The sequence below is a fragment of the Pyrgilauda ruficollis genome, unplaced genomic scaffold, assembly GCF_017590135.1.
Source record: "Pyrgilauda ruficollis isolate IOZ18807 unplaced genomic scaffold, ASM1759013v1 scaffold25, whole genome shotgun sequence".
In the NCBI taxonomy this organism is placed as follows: Eukaryota; Metazoa; Chordata; class Aves; order Passeriformes; family Passeridae; genus Pyrgilauda; species Pyrgilauda ruficollis.
In genome coordinates, this window is record NW_024523822.1 from 3,744,044 (window position 1) to 3,762,793 (window position 18,750).

Sequence of the window (18,750 nt, forward strand, 5' to 3'; positions counted from 1 at the left end):
GAAAAAAGGTGCCTATTCCCCAAAAAAAAAAAAAAAAAAAAAAAAAAAAAAAAAAAAAAAAAAAATTAGTAATTTTAATTTTGCATAGTATGTGTTGCATGCAGCTTCTTCTTCTCAGGTGATGTGATCTTATACCAATCTTCTGATACTAATGCAAATCATGATACTCAGGCCTGAATACCCATCTTCACTACAGAGCAGAACTGCACCAAAAGAGAAACAGTTCATGTTTTGGCTCTTGTGAATATAAACCAGCATATAAGCCAAATATAACATGGCTTTCCTTATACAAGTCCATTTATATAGGTGATTTCTGCCTTCAGGAAATGATACAAGAAATAGCATTTTATTATAATATGATCCTGTTGTTATAGATGTGGGTCAGTCTATTTTTATGTGTGCTTATATAATGCAATTATTTGTCCCCAGCTGAAACTTGGCTTACATTCCATAGAGAAGAACAACCCTAGTAGTTACCAAAAGAGTAAGTTGTTTAATATATATATATATATATATATATATACAGAGAGAGAGAGAGAGAGAGAGAGATAAGGTTTATAATAAGCAAGTAATATTTCAGTTGGGTTTTTTCCCCTACTCTGTCTTATATTTACATAAATCAAGTCTTGATAAGATGTAAGTTTACTGGTACAATAAAATACTGTCCATTAGTTGTATGATGTCAATGAGAGTATCATATTTGTTCTTCTGAAATAATGCATCAATCACTTCTCCTTACTGATAAAATTCTTAGCTGTAATTAGATTCTTTCATTACATAAGTTATCATTTAAAGGTTATTAGATCCAAATATAGTAAATTTTGTGAATAGATCTGTGTATTGTTTACATGTACACAATTTAACTATGTTTAGCAAAAAAATATTTGAGGAGATATTTTTAAGTTTCACAAGTATGATCCTGTTTACTTCCAGTTTCTAAATTTTGTTTGTTACACGGTAAATTTGTTTGGACTAAAAATATAAATCTATTATTAGAAGCATTAAGCATGAAGCATCATATTAATAGAAGCATTGCTCTGACTGAATGAGCAGTTATGCAGCTAGCATTTTTCTTCTATTTTTTTGTCATAGCTAAGATTTTTTGTTGTTGTTCTTTCAGTTGCTGGGGGGTTTTTTAACTGTCTTTGTTTCTCTTGTTACAGTTGGTACCAAAAGCCCCAAAGTACAGCTCTGTGACTTGAAGTCTGGATCCAGTTCTCACATTCTGCAGGGTACTTTTCAGTCTGAAACATAAATGTTAAACAATAACTACTTTGAGTAAAAACAAGTCCTGTAAAGAAACACTGTATACAATGTGTTCTTTGTCAGTAACATGACTAATTTTTTTGTAGCCAGTTGTGAAAGTTACACAGTGGCAAGAGGTTCTTCTGGGTGTTTTTCTAGAGCTAATGAATTGCAGAATACAAACATTAAGCAATGAGCAGTCACTACTGATGTTTGGGCATTTTCATGGTCTAATCAATACTGGTTACTATTTATTACATGGTTAAATGTCGTCATTGGTTTGGGGAGTTATGGAGTGGTCAACAAGTGGTGTTTTACTTGGTCTTCAAAAAAGAAGACCAAGTAAAACACAAGAAACTCCCCACCACCCCCCAGGAAAGAAGCCCCCAGAAAAGAAACCAAAACAAAAGAAAATTTCACTGCTTTTAAGAAAGTGTCCCATGGAGGTGTTTGAATGGATTTGTTTAGAAGTTTCTGATTTCTGTAGAACAAGCTTTCAGTAGAAGTATATTACCAAATAGTTTCATTTTTCTAGTTCAGTTAAATGTAAGGTTTTATTGTTCCATAATCCATTATTTTTGGCACTCAATGAGAATTTGCCTTTGATGGCCTTTTCAAATTTCTTTCCTTTAATGACTTTCCTGGAGTGTCAATATATAAACACATGCTCGAGAGCAGGAAATCATGAGACAAATCTTCATGCTTCAACTGTAGAGAAACATTAACTCAGACACAGCAATGTGCAAATGCAGCTTTATTTCTTCACCAGCCAGTTAAGTCTCAAAGGAGCCTAAGTGATTTTTTTTGTGATGCAAAGCTTAAGCTGTTAAACTTCTATGAATTGAATTGGCTACAACAAGCATCTCATGTTCTGTATCTAGAACCAAGAGCTCCAGACAGGGCAGGGACAAAAACAGTTCTCTAAAGATCCCGTTTGGTTTCATCAGGGCTTCTTAATTTGACGCAAGAGTTAATGCTGTCCAGGCACAAGCTCCGTTGTGTCTTTGTACAGAGCCTGTAATAGCCTGTTACCTCAAGTGCAATATTGGAGGAACAAGTGGGAGGAGGAGAATATGTTATTGATTAGGCATAAGCTAGTAATTCTTTGCAAAACTGAAGCAATCAGTAGTGTCTTGACCATATGTATGAATATTTTCACATCGGGTAACTCTAGCAGCTGAAATGGAAGTATATGCATGGCTGTAGATTAATTAATGGATCCCAAAAAACTGCTCTGAGCCTTCTAAGTGTATCCTGTAGTACCTGTATCTTGGAGGTTTTTCCTATTATCCTGGTCATTACAGGGATTTGATTAATTCAGGTAATGGGAAAGCATTTACTGGAAGATGCACCAGGAACAAGGTGGTTCACACCACCTCTAAACTACATTAGCAAGAATGTATTTTATGATTTAGTTTATTTTTCAGCAATATGTTTTTGCTTTGACATGAAGCACGATTGCAGTCTTTCCATTTAGGACATCTTATCCTTCCCATTTTTTGTATTTATTTAACATAACTTACCAAGTTTTAAAGAGTGTGTGTGTGCATGTATGTGTATTAAAAAACAAAACCAAAAAAAATGTACATATGTATATGTATATATATATATATATATATATACAAAAGGACCTTTCAGATTATTGAGTCCAGCTCTTAATTCACCACTGAATTATGTCTCTTAAGTGACACATCTGTACATCTTTTGCATATTCCCATGGGCAGCAGCTCAACCACTGCCCTGGGCAACGTGTTCCTGGCAGAATTTTATTTGGAAAGTATGGGAATTTTTCCTAACAGCCAATCAAAACTTCCATTGGTGCAACTTGAAGCCACTTTCTCTCCTATTGTGTGTTACTTGGGAGACTGACTTCCACCTGGCTACAGGTTTTTTCAGGTGGTTTTAGAGAGCAGTAAGGTCCCCTCAAGTCTCCTTTTCTCCAGACTGAAAATCCCCAGCTCCCTCAGCTGTTCCTTGCTGGACGTGTGTTCAACACCCTTCACTAGCTTCATTGATACTTAAAGAGTTAAGGGAAAAATACCACAAATTCAGGGCAAAACTCTAAGAGGATAAAATGAGTAAAAAGTTTTAATTGTAAGCATGTAAGGTAGATATAGTTTAAATTTAACATTAGTAAAAGATTTGAAGAAAAATAAATGGAAAGTTCCTTCCATGTATGAAAATAACAGTGCTGCACAAAAAGCGGTGACTGAGCTGTAATGTGTTTTGCATGCGTAAAACTATCTTTATTATCAAAAATTATACACATGCAATACTGTGTGTATCACTTTCTGCTCACTGCAATCCCATTCAAGGAAGAAGAAGGAAGAGAAATAACTTCTGTCCCAAAATAATAGTTTCACAAAATTTAAATTGATGTTACAATTCAAATTATTATTCTGGCTTGGTGAATCCTGTGCAACTAAATATTTGCTTTTACTTTCAGTTAGTTACACAAAATGGTGTGTATAATAAGCTTTTTCATGTAATTCTTAGGTCACAGACAAGAAGTATTGGCAGTGTCTTGGTCCCCTCGTCATGAATATGTTTTGGCAACAGGAAGGTAAGGATGTTGCTGAACTGTTAAATGCACTGGAATATTAGTCAGTAAAAATTTTATACATTCTTTAGGCAGACTTACTTCAATTCAAATGCACTTCTGGAGTTAATTTTGTTCGTTGACTTTTACCTGTTGACAATTTTATAGCTTTTCCCTAGCAAAACGAAACCTGAAGAGCTGTCAACGAGTCATGCTTATTTTAAATTTGTTAAGGTTTTAAGCAAGTTTGTACAGAGTTTTGAAACACTAACTGTAACTACTGGTATAGGAAAGTGGTAGAATATTAAGGAGTTACTCACTTCTTTACTGTTTATTAGTGTGTGCATTGCTAATCCATATTGTAATAAAGTAAAACATGATTAGCTCAAATTACCATTCTGGTAATCACACTTAGTTATGTCAAAAGGAATAGCTTTGGTAGCTTAGCTGATGTAACTTTCCAGGCCACAGTAATTCAGTGAATATAGATTGTATGTTGATATTCCTCAGCTTTTTTTGTTTCCAGTCCAGACGTTTTTAATGTAAAAAAATCCTTTTGGCTATTCTACAACTTTCATGTATGTTAGCTTTTGATTATAATGTGACCTTTCTCTTCTTGGTTTTTAGATGCCGTGGTTTTTTTTTCTTTTGCAGAGGAGAGCAACTAGTTCATAGGTTTAGTGGAATGGCTGTTTTATAAGTTTAGTGAAGTTACCAGATTTGCAAACCTTTGGTTTCTGAAGTCAGACTTCTGAAAGGCTTATCACAGTTGGAAAATGTTTTAAAAGTGTGTTGTTTAGGGATTGCTTTGTTTGTTTGTGTGTGGGGTTTTTGTTGTTGTTTGTTTTGTTATAGCAGATGAAAAATTGTTTGTTTGTAGACAGCTTCTGTACCAGTCATGCAATTCATCTGTGATAATGAAAGCCCAAATTCTCAGACCACTACTACAGACAATGCTGGCGTCTGTAGCTACAGTTTAGGCAACAGAAGTATTAGCAAATTTATTCTCAGGCTGTGTGTGTGTACAAGGGTGTTATGTTGTAATCAAAGGGACAACTGTATTGTGTTTCAGATGACGATTCACTCTTAGGTCCTGATAGTGTACCAGTAGAAGTTATTAATACATGTAAATGAAAGTCTGAAGTCTGCCTTAAAATATTTTAATGGAATTCTGTTGACTGGAGTGTGCCAACATGATGAGTGGTTCAGAATAGTTGCTGGACCAATGTGTGCTTGGTGTGTTGACCAAAGACAGTTCCTGAACCGTAGTGCACTCAATTTCCCTAATTTTAGCAAATCTGTTTTTCTTAGTGCTGATGGTAGAGTAAAATTATGGGATGTGAGGAGAGCTTCTGGATGTCTGAGTACACTTGATCAGTACAATGGAGAAAAGTCCAAAGCATCTTCTGAGGCAGGTAATACAAAATATAACTGGTGGTAATTCATATGTAACTAGAGTAATTCTTATATTTCATTAATGTTTTTAATACCAAGACCAGCAAGGGGAGTAATGATAATCCAGTTGTTACTTAGTACATAACAGAGGCCATTCAGCTTTGTTCAGTTACTTCTGTTATAGAGTCAGTGTTTGTTGTTTGGGACCTTGTTTAGAGAGATTGCCTTAACAATAGCAGTGTAGCTATTCTAAATGGCTTTCCTCTAAAAAGGAAAATTCTGTTATCTTTTTTGTGAGTGGAAGAATTCATTTATGCCGTGGATTAGCCTTTATAAAAATATAAAATTGATTGATATTTTAAAAATTATTGAGAGGAAAATTTTCTAAAGAAGCTAGTACTTGGTCAAAAAAGAAGAAATATTGTTTAATGAAAAACAAAATTTGATGTCACTCCAAAGATAACTAGTGCCATTTCATACATTTATTTGAAAAACGTGTTGACTTGTTCAATCACAACATCTTTCTTTTCAACTTTATTTTCATCAGACAGGTTCAAGATTATTTTTTGGTTATCTAATACCAATTGTATAGGCTAGGGTATTTCATTTATTGAAATGTATATGAACTAAACCAATAGCAGGTAATAATTATTTTCTACTAAAATCTTTAAAAAGCAGTTCACACTTCTACCTAAAAGGTGAAATGTCTAAATTAGGTACTGCAGTATAGTATAGAGAGACCTTATCCTGGCAGCTTCAGAGCTGACCAAAAGCTACAGCATGTTGTTGAGGGTATTGTCCAAATGCCTCTGGAACACTGACAGGCTGGGGGCATCAACAAATGGATGATAAATTGAACAGAACTGGCCCTTGAACTGCACCCTGAGGAGCACTGCGGGTGGCCAGATGCTCTTATAAACAAAAAATTAAATTATTTTTAACTGAATGTTACCATTTAAACAGCACTTGCAGTGCTCCACATTGAAGTAAAAATGTATACAAAGTAGTAACTTTTTTCTAGACACCTAAGACAGCTCTTTTTTTTCCCTGGCAGCAAACACTGCTCACAATGGGAGAGTTAATGGTTTATGCTATACAAATGATGGACTTCACCTGCTAACCATTGGTACAGATGATCGGATGCGACTCTGGAATAGCTCCACTGGAGAAAACACCTTAGTAAGTTTTCAAGGAACTTCGGATGTGTTTTCACTTTCATTTAATTTTAAGAGATCTATAATTTTTGCAGTTTTCAGTAGAACTTAGATTTAATTTTCATAAAGGATGTAACTGCTCAATTTCATCACTAGAAGATTTGGTAAACATTTTTTCCTTCCAAATTTCTTGTCTTCTACTTATTGTAAAGAAAAATAATATGAAGAAGCCTAATCTACTTAAAGGTTGAATATGGTAACTCTAAGTTTATGAATTTGAGAGTATAGCTATAAGCATTTCATACAGTAATAAAAACTTGAATAAGCAGTGACTGTTGGTAGAAAGTTTTGGGGTTTTTTAAACTATTAGTTGCCAAGGTACCATAGAGCAGTTGGCCGTACCTGAGAGTTTCACTGGCTGCTGGGCTTTCTTACAAATCTCTTTCTGTTTTTGTGGAATCTCTCCTGTGAAGTTGTATGGCAGTATTAAAAGTATCTATTCATCCATCCTTCCAGATTTGTGTTGGAAGCACACAGCAGCAGGAATGAGGGGTGGGAAACATGTTAAACCTCTACTGATATTGCAGTCTTTTCAATGGCTTTTGGATTTTTTTGTTCTGAAGGTTCTTGTTTTAATTTTCTGTTCAATAAAGAAAATAGTTTTCGTTGTTTATTTTGAAAGAAGAACGAACTAGGTAAGTCAGTGTCCAAGGAATTTTAGTCAGCTGTAATTATGGTCTGTCATTGCTATCAGGAAAGAAAGAAATTTTGTTATACCTCAGAAATCTTTTAATTCTGCTGCTTAGTTTCAGAACAGAGCAAAAATAATTCCATATAGATACTTAAATAAAAAGACTTCTCTCCATCCTACCCATATTTGCTAGCTTGTTCTCAGTACCTCATACACAAACATGTTCTTGTCTTCAAATTGCCACCACCAGAGTTTTTTCACTCTCTTGTTACCAGCTGGATCACTGTTTTTTTGCTTTTTCTGTGCTTGTTTGTTCATTGACTTGTTTTATAGGCTATTTTACAGTTTTCTAATCTGGTGTGGAATAGCTTGACCCTGCTTTGGTTTTTAAAGTTCAGAGTTGTATTGCCAGAGTACTGTATTTTCACATACTGCCCAGAGGTATTGCTTAAAATAATTTTAAGGCATCAGAAAACAAATAAATGCATGTACAAGTAACACAAGTTTACACCGTAGTCCTTTCATTTCCCTGACTAGCCCATCCTTTTAACCTAAATATTTCTTCCCTGTATCTTTCAAAAGGTATAGAAACTAAGCCATACATGTGATTTTCTTTTAACAATGTCACTGTTGTGTACAATATTAGCAAAACTCTCTGTTTTAATCTTAAATCTCCCTACCTAAAACTGAAGGCCTAGAGTTAAGAAAGAAAAAAATTCCAATTGTGAAATCTTTTGACTATAAGCTAAGAAATTTGTAAAGTTCATCATGTGAATATTCTAACACAATGCATTTTCTTCATGAAAAAATAGTCAAAATTGTAATGCTTTGTTTTAATTAAATCTGTTTAGAGGAAGGCTGTACTGTTTCCATTAACATATTTCTCTATCTCTTCATAAATACACTTTTGATGTCTGATAGGACTTAATTAGACTGATATAGCCAACTGGAATATTTCCAAACATGTTTGGAAACTTCACTTTCAATCTTTTATGAGATTTTTATCTGTATAAAACTTGTCAAGAGCTTAAAACTCTATGAAAGTGTAGCTTGAGACATTAGTACAGGTGTTAATAAGGTGCTTTTATGCTATTTTAATTTGCAAGACTTCCCTTACACCTCACCACTGAGGTCTTAGAAATTTTTCCTATCAAGCTACCCTGGGCAAAAATGGTCCAGTATTTTTTTGTTGAGCTTGTAAATAATTCCATTGTCTTGTACCTTTTGGTTTTTTATTGCTATTTCCAGCAAATTGTTCTTATCTCAACCAATGATCTCTGCCTTTTGTGCGTTGAATCTGAGGCAGGAGGGTGGGTGTACTGAATTGAAAATACCATTCCTAAACCACAACAGGTGGTAATTCCTGAACCATGTCTAATTTCAGCAAGGGTTTAGATACTTGATGCAGATCTGGCATGCAACAGCCTGTGTAAATCCTATTTCTTAGTATGGAGTTGCTAATTTTTAGGCTTTTCTTTTCTTTTCTTTTCTTTTCTTTTCTTTTCTTTCTCTTAAAATTGATATTAAGAAGTGTAAACTTTATTGAACATAAAACCAATTCTCTGGATAGACATCTGTATTTTGAAATATCAAGAGATATATTAATTAACCCAAAATTAATTTTATTGAGTATTAAACATGAAGTAAAATTGACCTTTTAATATAATTTCCTGGGGTTTTACTTAATAGCTGACTATGTAATCTGTGTGATCTTTCATTTTGCAGGTGAACTATGGGAAAGTCTGTAATGAAAGTAGGAAAGGACTCAAATTTGCCATCTCTTGTGGCTGTAATCCAGAGTTTGCCTTTGTTCCATATGGAAGTACCATTGCTGTTTATACAGTTTTCACAGGAGAACTGATAACTATGCTTAGAGGGCATTATAGTACTGTCAACTGCTGTGTATTTCAACCTCATTTTCAGGTAAGTAAAATACAAGCAATATTCCAGACAAGAAGGAATATTTATGCAGATTGACATACCATTTCCATTATAAAAGCATTCACTTTTCAGGGATATACTTTAATCAAAGATCATAAGAAGGAGTATTGTGGCTTATGTGTCATCCAGGAAAAATTTAGTCAAGTTTTTGGGATGACATTTTCTGGATTAGGTTACTTCCACTGCTTCTTTTGTCTCTCATATGTAACTTCTCAATATACCTTTAGTAACTTTTTGGCTTGTGTAATCATTAATAAAGCATATGTGTGAAGGCTTTTGTTTTCTGTAAAACTGAAGAGGAGTTGTCTTTCTCAGAGATATCTGAGACTAATCACATTAAGAAAAAAATGTGAAGTGCATTAGTTCTGCTGTGAGTACTGAGAAGGCTCTCAAATACTTTGCTAAGGTGATCTTTCTCCAATGCCTGTAGTTACACTTTGGATAAAGTGCTGACAACATTGTGAGATTCTTAAATTAATGAGAGAACATTTCAGCTGAGAAATAACCATAGCATTACAGGGACTCATGGTACTGACAGATTTTTTTTTTTCCTTCTTCTCTGCCTTTTTCTTTTCCTATCTCCTCTGGTATATTTTTCTCTTGTAATAAAAGAGTTAAGGATAACAAAAGTTAATTTGTTATGAGATACTTTAGAACAGATTATTCATATGGCCTGTCTTGTGCCAAGAGCAGAATAGATGATAGTATGGATTTGCAGGCCATTACATAGTTGCCCTCATGTATTAAGGATCATGCTTCATGTCCCAGCTCTGCCTTCCTTGCCTGCTGTTTCTGAGTATCAGGCAGAATATTTGATGCAGAAATATTTGAGGCAGAAGGGGTGTGTAGATACCTTTTCATGACCTGTCCTATGATGCATCATAGAAGTGACTCTGGTAGCTTCTGCTTTGTTTCCAGTAGCTTTGATTGAATCACTAAGACTGTATCACTGAGACAAATTTCACTGAAAATGATGGACCTGTGGTAGACCCAAAGCTAATAAGCCTTGATAGATCTGGAAGGCAGTTCTGATATGAATAGTCAGTGAGATACATGGACTGCAATATTCACATTGTGGCTAAAGCACATCTTTCCCAGAAGGTTCTTGAAAAGCTTTTTGTCTTTTCAAGAATAGCTTCCCAACAAAACTTCTAGTTTATATACAGTTATCTTTGGTATTCTTTTTGATAAACTGAAGAGGTGAGGCTAATTAGGTCTCACTGTAAAACATGTTTTACTTGTTTTACATGTGGTGTCTCTACCTTGGCATTTAAGATCCATGGTAAAGGATCACTCGTGTATGCATATGCACACAAGAACTACATCAGTCACTGTATCTAGAAGTTTGTGATGTCAACAACTTCATTTGCTTATCTGATGTGACTCCTGATTCTCTTTCAGAAGCACCCTTTTCCAGAGTTCAGTTCTATACTGTAGAAGTGTGACTGGATTTTCTTTTTTCATAAATGCTGTGCTTTCGGTTGTATTAAATAGTTAGTCTGAGAAACAACATTGCTATATGTCGTGGTTTGACACTGGCTTAATACCAGGCACCCACAAGAGTCGTTTGCTTACCCTCTTCTGCTACAGTTGGGCAGAGGAGAGAGAAAAAAAGAATTAACGAAGGGCTCATAAGTTGAGGTAAGGACTGGGAGAAAAACATTCTAAGGGCAAAACAGTTTCAAATATAAAGGTAGAAAGTAAATTTATTGTTAACAGAGTCATAGGAGGATAATGAGAAGTAAAATAAGCCTTTAAAACACCTTTTTGCCCCTCGCCCCCTCCCTCTTTCCCACCGACAGTGCAGGGAGGCAGGGCACGGGGGTTTGGTCAGTTCATCACTGGAGATCATCTTCTGTTCACTGAGGGGGAGGAGTCTTTTCTCTGCCATGCCATGGGGTCCCTCCCATGGGCAAACAGTCTTCCCAAAAATTGATGTGGTGTGGGTTACTCATCTGTAGGGTGCAGTCCTCTAAGGATAGGCTGCTCTGCTTTGGAAGCAAGGGCCCTCTGTCTCTGGAAACAGGAGCCTTTTTTTCTGGATGGGTCACCCACTCCAGCATGAGCACTTTTCCCACAGGCTGCAAGTGGATCTCTGCATCCCCTGTGGACTTCATGCATTACAGTGGGACAGCCTGTTTCACCATGGTCCTCACCACGGCTTGCAGAGGAATCTTGGCTCTGACATTTGGAGCACCTCCTCCCCCTCCTTCTCCGCTGACCTTGGTGTCTCCATGTTCTTTTCCTTCACATGTTCTCACCTCCTCCTCTTCTCTGTCTAGAAGAAAAGCTGTTGCCCGTAGGTACCATTGCCCACAAGTTCCACTAATTCAAAGACTCCTGCAGGATCCCGCAGTGCCAAGTTGGTCTCCTCTGGGTTCTGTGCTGGGGAGTTGTTCCCATGTTTTCGCCATCAGCCGTGTGGCTGCACCACCACACGTGAACAGTGCTGGCTGCCGTGGTGCTGGTGCTGTTTAACACCTCACCTCCTGCAGGCTGCCGGGAAGGGGAAGCCGCTGCTGCCCCTGCCTGCTTTGCCCACAGCACGGCTGGCTAGGGGCAGGGGGAGGCCACGGGCCGCACCCTGATGGTGGCATCCATGGTGCCTCACCACCCCAGGGACAAAAATGCATGTATGCTGTTTTGATTTTCTTCTTAAATGTCATCACAGAGGCATTACTAACCTTTCTAATTGGGCCAGCAGCATGTCCATCTTCAGAGCCATCAGAGATTGGCTCTGTTGAACATGGTCAAAGCTTCTCGCTGCTTCTCACAGAAGCTACACCTGCGGCCCTCCCCCACTACCAATAAACCAGGCCATGCCAAATCCACACACCTAATCAGGATGTCAACACCAAAGGTAGTGCTACTGTTATTTTCACTGTGTTCACACATGTACTTCCAAGTATCTTATCCTATCTTCATCATCAGTCTTCATGTGATTCCAATAGAAATTATCATTTTGCCAGTAAAATTTCTTTCCTAAGAATGTAATATTGTTTGTAAAATTTATAGTCACCTCTTCTATTTTACTCTCTCAAACATTATTAAATCAATATGCTGCAAAGTTATTCACAACTGTACATTTTTTTTGTTACTAGTACTTGTATTTTGTTACTAGTTTTAAGTAAAATCACTTTTGCTTAATAAAACGTGCTCTATTGCAAATTCTGTTGAGTGATATTTATATATATATGTATATATTTTAACTCTACAGTAACTTAATCATTGAATAATCTTTTCCATTGTCATGTTTAGGATTTAAAAAATGTCAGTTCATTCTTGTCTATATTATTCTGCCTTTTTTTTTTTTTTTTCTTTGTGAATGGCATATCAGCTCACTTTCAGCTTTGGAATTTTTCAATACATATCAAAACATAATTAAGCAAGCTGGAAGTTTTCCTTGATGGTTCTTCTAAGTCTCTCTGATGTAACCTATGTATACGTGGTGAAATGTGTAGCAGTGGCTTTGTAACTTTTTTGTTACTTGTTAGCACTTAATTGGACTTTAGGACCCTGTGTTCATGAGAAACAAGATCTACATCTTTTCTGTAATTGTGGCCATTTCCATCTGGTATTCTCTGTCTGTTAAGTGTTCTTCATATTAACAGTCTTATAAACTTTTCCTGCTGTCTTTAACCCTGGTGACTGATTTGTGTCCTACCCATCCTCAAATCTGGTCCTTAGATTTTCTCACTATTTTTTACTGTGTTCAGAATTCCTTATTAATATTGATTGCTGTCAGTCCCTCATAATGTTTCTGTTCATTAACTGCATTTTAATTGCTAACTTTGTATGTACCTCATAACTAGAACAGGCTCTAAGAAGAAACTTAAACTTTGCACCAATTAAGTATTTGAGATGAGAAGTGTCTTACGTTTGCTTGGAACCATATAATCAAATGTGATCACTGATAACCAAGCAGCTAGCTATTTGAAATTCAATTACACTAGTCTTTATCTGTTCTTATCCAAATTAATTAGCATGTTTGTGTGAAATACTTTTTATGTTTGAGGTGCAGTACGGAGCTGTCTCTAGAGAGTGGTATGAGCTTTAGTTAATGTGTGTGTGTATGTATGCCTTTTCTGATCCTAGGAACAGAACCATAAAATCCACTATATTATTGTTTGCCTGTACTGTTCTTACATAAATATTTCTGTAAAGTTAATAAGATGTTAGACTGCTTGAGTAATAAGAACTGCAGAATTTGGCCCTTTAATAAGAAGCATTAATTTAATAGGAGGTCAGTAATTTCCAGGGTGGTGTGGAAGAGAAAATCTTCGTTGTGCAATGTCTTAGATGATGTTTACAGTTGGATCTAACACACTAGATACCAGTGTGCCATATTATCTGCTTAGAATGATTTAAATAAACAAACAAGACTTACGTTTCTCTTTCAGAAAAAGAAATCACATTCATCATGTATGAATGACATGTCATAAAATAGTAGGCATGCAACAGGAAGCAATTTTTATTTAAATCATACTGCTGCTCATACTGTTCAAGAAATGCTAGTGACATCTGCAAAGGTATTTGGCAAATGCAATAGTGGGCTATTACGCAAAGTTAACTGAAAGTTAAATTAAGTTTTATTTACACTCATTCCATATATTGTACTATAAACATGCATAAAGCATGTTTGTAGTGCAATATATGTGTCTGTCTTGTATTATAACATAATTCTACATAGAAGTCACTAGCTCTTCATTTGACTGACTTACGGTGTGAGTCACCAGTTCAGATAGTAATAATTAATTGTAAGCATTGCTTAATTAAGTGGATAGTAGCTGAAGATCTTGCCATACAAGGATTAGAAAGTGAGACAAGTGGTAAAAAGGATTAAAATGGAAATATGCGGCTGTGACATTGCTCATAAGGAGATATTTTGGCTTAGAAAGATCTTTTAAAGTTCTTAGTGACATTCTATATTCTATCAAAGACGGAAGGCCCAAGTAGGGTACTGCTGACAGAAGAAAGTAGAATTTGACCTGTTCTTTGGTGTACCATATCTTCCTTTAACCAAGTTAAGTAGGATGCTTATCTCTCTTAAAATTGTAAACTCTAATCTTGAATGTTTTTTTGCATGAACAACTGCATGCATAATAGTAGTTTCTCAAAAGTATGGCAGCTCGCTTGAATAAGATTACCCACATAAATATTTATAGGAATAGAGCATTTAAGTTTCTGCACCAAATGTCAACATAATTCATGCAGTTCTAATTATGTATAAATTACATAGGAAACTTCCTGCAAAGACAGACCTGTGATAACATACTGAGCTTACATTGAATCAACATACTCATAACGTGCACATATGCAGAGAGTTGCTAGTTTAAGTGTAAAAGCCAGCATACTTAAAGCAAGGCTTTCATACTGTCAGCCTGAATACCACAAAAAAAAAAACCTATGTGTCTCACTCAGGCAGTTTAAATACATGACAACACTCCAGTGTTGTCAGACATCACATGTAATAGACAGGAATATAATTCAGTATTGAAGACATATGAGAATATCTTCATACCTGTTAATTTAAGTAGCACATTGGAAAATGCAAGTGTTATAGGTGCAAAATTTACTGCAAAGATGGTGTTAGTATTTCTCACCAGTAAAATTTTCTCATCTTAAAGTGACAGAGAAGTCTGTATTTCCTTTAGTACAGAACTACAGAACTGTTCTTTAGTACAGAACAGTAAGAAAATTAAGATATATTTGACTTAGAGCTATTTGGTGAAAGGACTGTTTGTTGCCATGTGTTACAGGGCTCCTTATGCAATGGGATCTCAGTCCTTAGTCATTACCATAATAACTAATAAGAGTTATTTATATTAAAAGTAATAGTCTTTCTGATTCATGCCTTCCCAACAGGGTACAAGCCTCATACTACACTATTTTTTCTTTTCCTTCCCTAGGCATACTGAAACTACATTTACTTAATACTTTTTTGTTCCATACATTTTCTCTTTTTTGGTATATATTACTAGATTCTTGATTCTTCTGAGTTTATTCATGGTTTTTAATTATAATAAAATATTTGTCTTTTTTCTTGTTTGTGTGGGTTATTTCTTTTTTTTTTTACTTGTCCATAAACAATCTCCTAAAGTGCCTAACTGTTAAAATAGGTGTATTTTCAGGAGATAAGAGAGAGGGAAAAAGAAAAATTTATTTAAGCAATACAGTTCATTTCAATGTGGTTTTGCTGTTTTGGTGAGCAATCTGGGAAAAAATATAAAAACATATTAATTTTGTTTTGGCATATTATTTAAAATACTACTTATCCAGATTTATAATATAAATTAGAAATTTACTATTTGCCTTTATTTTTAAATAATATTCGCTATCTTTTTTAGTATTCACTTTTCTTTTTTTCTGCCCAGTATGGTATCTGTTCAGTAAATTTGTATGAAAGTAACTTTTGCTTGTTTTTTCACAGGAACTTTATAGTGGTAGCAAAGACTGCAATGTCCTTGCATGGATACCAGCTCCACGAGAGCCAGATCCTGATGATATTTCTGAAAAGGTAGTGAAATTTTGAGTTTGAACTGTACTTTTTTATGGCTGTTATATTTGGGCAGATTGTGTGGAAAGTCAGTATGAAGTATATGATTCACCACCAACATTTTTAACAATTTCTAATTAAAGGAGAATCACTTATTATTTCTGTGCAATATTTTGATTCTTGTAGGGTTTTTAGAAGGCATTTTCTCTTGTAGTCTAGTCAAATCTTTTGCAGGCTGCTAGCTTCCTACTTAGTAGTTCATGTCATTTGACTATGGGTCTTTCAAATTCTCCTTCTTTAATTTCCAAACTTTTTCTGCAGTTTGTACTGTTTTGGAATTGTAGAGGTGCTAGATTGTATTTTAAATTGTTTAAGAATATACTGACTATTAAGTAGTAAGATTAGGGATACCACACTTCATACGCAAATATTTTTGATGTGAAAATGTAATAAAAGAGTTTCTAAATACGTTTATTTTTGTGCCCAAGGCAATACATTCAGGATGATTCCAGGGAAGATCATATGTAAGACTGTTTTCTAGCAGAGTACTTTCTCTCTCTCTTGGACAAGAAATATTTCAGTGAACAGCCTGAGTGGGAAAAAGTCTATATTTTAATTAACTGAACCCATTCACAGGATCAGAGTCTGGCAAACAGTACTGATGTTGAAAAATGAGGGTGTATTAATGTTTTGGCCCATAGCATGTGAAAATTACAGTTTTTAGAATTTCAGCATCATTCCATTTTAGATGGAAAAATTATAAGAAGCATAAAATTGTTGTAACATATGCTTTTTGTAAGTTTTTCTCTTTTAAAACTATCCTGCACTTAAGCAGAGAAGAAAAATGTAGTTCCAAAGGTTTGATACCCTAAACACAAATTGTATTGACCTGAAATTAACATTTTTGCTGTGAAAATTTTGATGTGAAGAAATTGGATTTTTCTTAGTCTGAAAAACAACCCACAGCAACAAGATTATTTACTTAGCTCTGATTAGAACTGCTCCTTTAAATTTGACACAGTAGCAGTATGTAATATATGCCATTGTTTTGAAATCTGTTAAGCTACAGCTGCTGTTTGCAAATGCTGTAGATGAGCCCTGTAGATGAGATGTCTCTGTAAGAAGCTGTTTTGCTGTCCACAGGCCATTAATTCATGTTTCCTCTCAGGTGCTAGAATAGGCATTTGAGTGCTTGTATGACTAGAATCTGAACCCAGAATAGAAGTAAACAAGAAAAGAAATTTACCCTAAGTCACTATGATTCAGTGCATTGCATAGCTACACAAACCCTTTAGCTGGACCCTAGTGGGGCTGAGGTGAGAAATATTTCTTGGATATGGGTAGAGGCCAAGCTGCTTCCTGAAACTGTAATGCTAAGTTATGATGGGCTGAGGATATTGTGATCTAAATTAAAGCAGTGGCACACAATAAACACTGTTATAACATTTGTTACATTTTGTACCAAATATTTGTAATACTCCAGTCAGTCCTCCCGATATTTTATGCCGAAATTGAAATAAAATACAATGCTATTTCTTTTCATAATTTATCATGTCTCAAACCAGCAGAATGTCTAAAAAAGTAGTTAAAGGTAATCCAGTACTGATGAGAGATAGAATAGTTCGCCTACATGTAGTCATTTAAAAAGAGCATTTAGCTTTGCCCTTATTTGATTGTAGTATTTTTAATTAAGCAAAACACTGAGAATTTTTATTTTCCCTAGTCTCCGCTTCAACAACATGTAAATCCAGCATATGAAGACGCATGGAGCAGCAGTGATGATGAAGGCTGAATTTAAATTATGAGCTGATACGAAATTATGAGCTGGCATTCAGGCACTGCTTTCATGGACTTTTACAGAATTGGACATTGTTGGATTTATCACAACTGGATTTTAGGTACAGTTCTGTTAGAGCAATGTCTTTCAGAAATAAGTTTCCACTGTTCTCTGTGTTTCTTTGTCACTGTAATGTTAAATCCAAATGATTACTTTTTCATACTTGACTTTTGTACTTACACATTGGTATACTTTATTCAGTGTTGAACAGCTGATAAAGAAAAAATAAAAGCCCTTGGGACCAGTCAAAATCATTGTTTCTGTTGTCTTTAGTACATGAGGAGATAACCCATTCATTTCCAAAACACATGATACAGAGGATTTTCCATGAAAGACGGGCAGCTCAGAAATACTTCCAACTTACTTTTATCAATGTCTTGAAGGAACAGATTGTATCAATTTTCAAGTGCTTCTGTGCTGTGGGAGTCAACAGATGTTTGCGCCTGTTCTTCTTGCATTTTCAGTTTTGCATGTTTTTCCATAAATGCAGTATTCAGTTCAGAAAGAGGTATAGCAGGGATCCTCTATTCAAGTATTTATATGGTGACCCTATCATCTAATATCTGAATCTGCCCCAGAAAGCTAAGAATAGAAACTAGTTTAGAGTTTCGTTGCTCCTCTTAGCAGGTTTTTAAGATCCGCCTTCTATGTACAAATTACACATCTTTAGCAAACATAAAGGATTCCTGAACAAAAACAGGGTTAAGATACAGTACAAGGCAGAGAATAGATCACATTTCAAGTTAAAAATACTGAATGTAATCCTTCCAAACTGTTTTCATCTAAAACATTTTGTTGTTCTAATGCCTGCTCTGTTTTGAAAGGGAGGAGTTTTGTGGAGTTATTGTCTCATCTCAGTCACTAGTTTGTGCTTCAGATATAATGTAGTGTCTGTCACTAAAGAATGTTTTCAGGTTGCTTAAAGCATCACCAGCAAAAGTATCAGTAAAAACAGGTCCAGTATAAAAACGACAGCAGGACAAGGTTTGTTGGCAAGGTTCACTCTTAAGGGCACACTGAGGAAAAGCAAATGAAAACACAGACTCAATCAATCTAGTCCAAAATAAACCAAAAACTATGCCACAGAACTTATAACTGAAGTTAAATGACTTAGCAAAGGACTCAGAGGATTTACTATACCACACCAGTAACTTACTTACAGACCTAACCTACAAATCTAAAGTACTTAGAGAATCTAGGAGAGCAGCATTTCTTGTGCACTTGGTACAGAATATGCACACTTGCATGCACACAGACACAAAGAGCCTGTACAAGGTAGAAAATTCCCCTCAAAAGTAATGAAATACCCACTTCAGATGCCTTTGTGAAGGGTGGAGTCTCAAGGAGTCAGGGCTCTCACTGTTCAGGGATCCTCAGAGTACAGCAAACTTGGGAGTTCCCTGGCTCTGAGAGGCCCCACTCACAAGGGCTTTGCTGGTCACAGCCCCTGCT

The 18,750-nt window shown here is 35.5% G+C and overlaps 1 protein-coding gene across 1 annotated transcript in view; it reads left to right on the forward strand.

Moving 5' to 3' along the window:
- The window catches only part of ERCC8 (ERCC excision repair 8, CSA ubiquitin ligase complex subunit), a 30,012-nt gene extending 12,469 nt beyond the window's left edge, over window positions 1–17,543 (forward strand). The window contains exons 6-12 of the mRNA XM_041470667.1: window positions 1,164–1,232; window positions 3,742–3,808; window positions 5,096–5,199; window positions 6,234–6,358; window positions 8,750–8,947; window positions 15,396–15,482; window positions 17,185–17,543. Of these exons, the coding sequence (XP_041326601.1) occupies window positions 1,164–1,232; window positions 3,742–3,808; window positions 5,096–5,199; window positions 6,234–6,358; window positions 8,750–8,947; window positions 15,396–15,482; window positions 17,185–17,253 (719 nt within the window). The 3' untranslated portion in view covers window positions 17,254–17,543. The remainder of the gene's footprint in view (window positions 1–1,163; window positions 1,233–3,741; window positions 3,809–5,095; window positions 5,200–6,233; window positions 6,359–8,749; window positions 8,948–15,395; window positions 15,483–17,184) is intronic.
- Window positions 17,544–18,750: the final 1,207 nt, after the last annotated feature.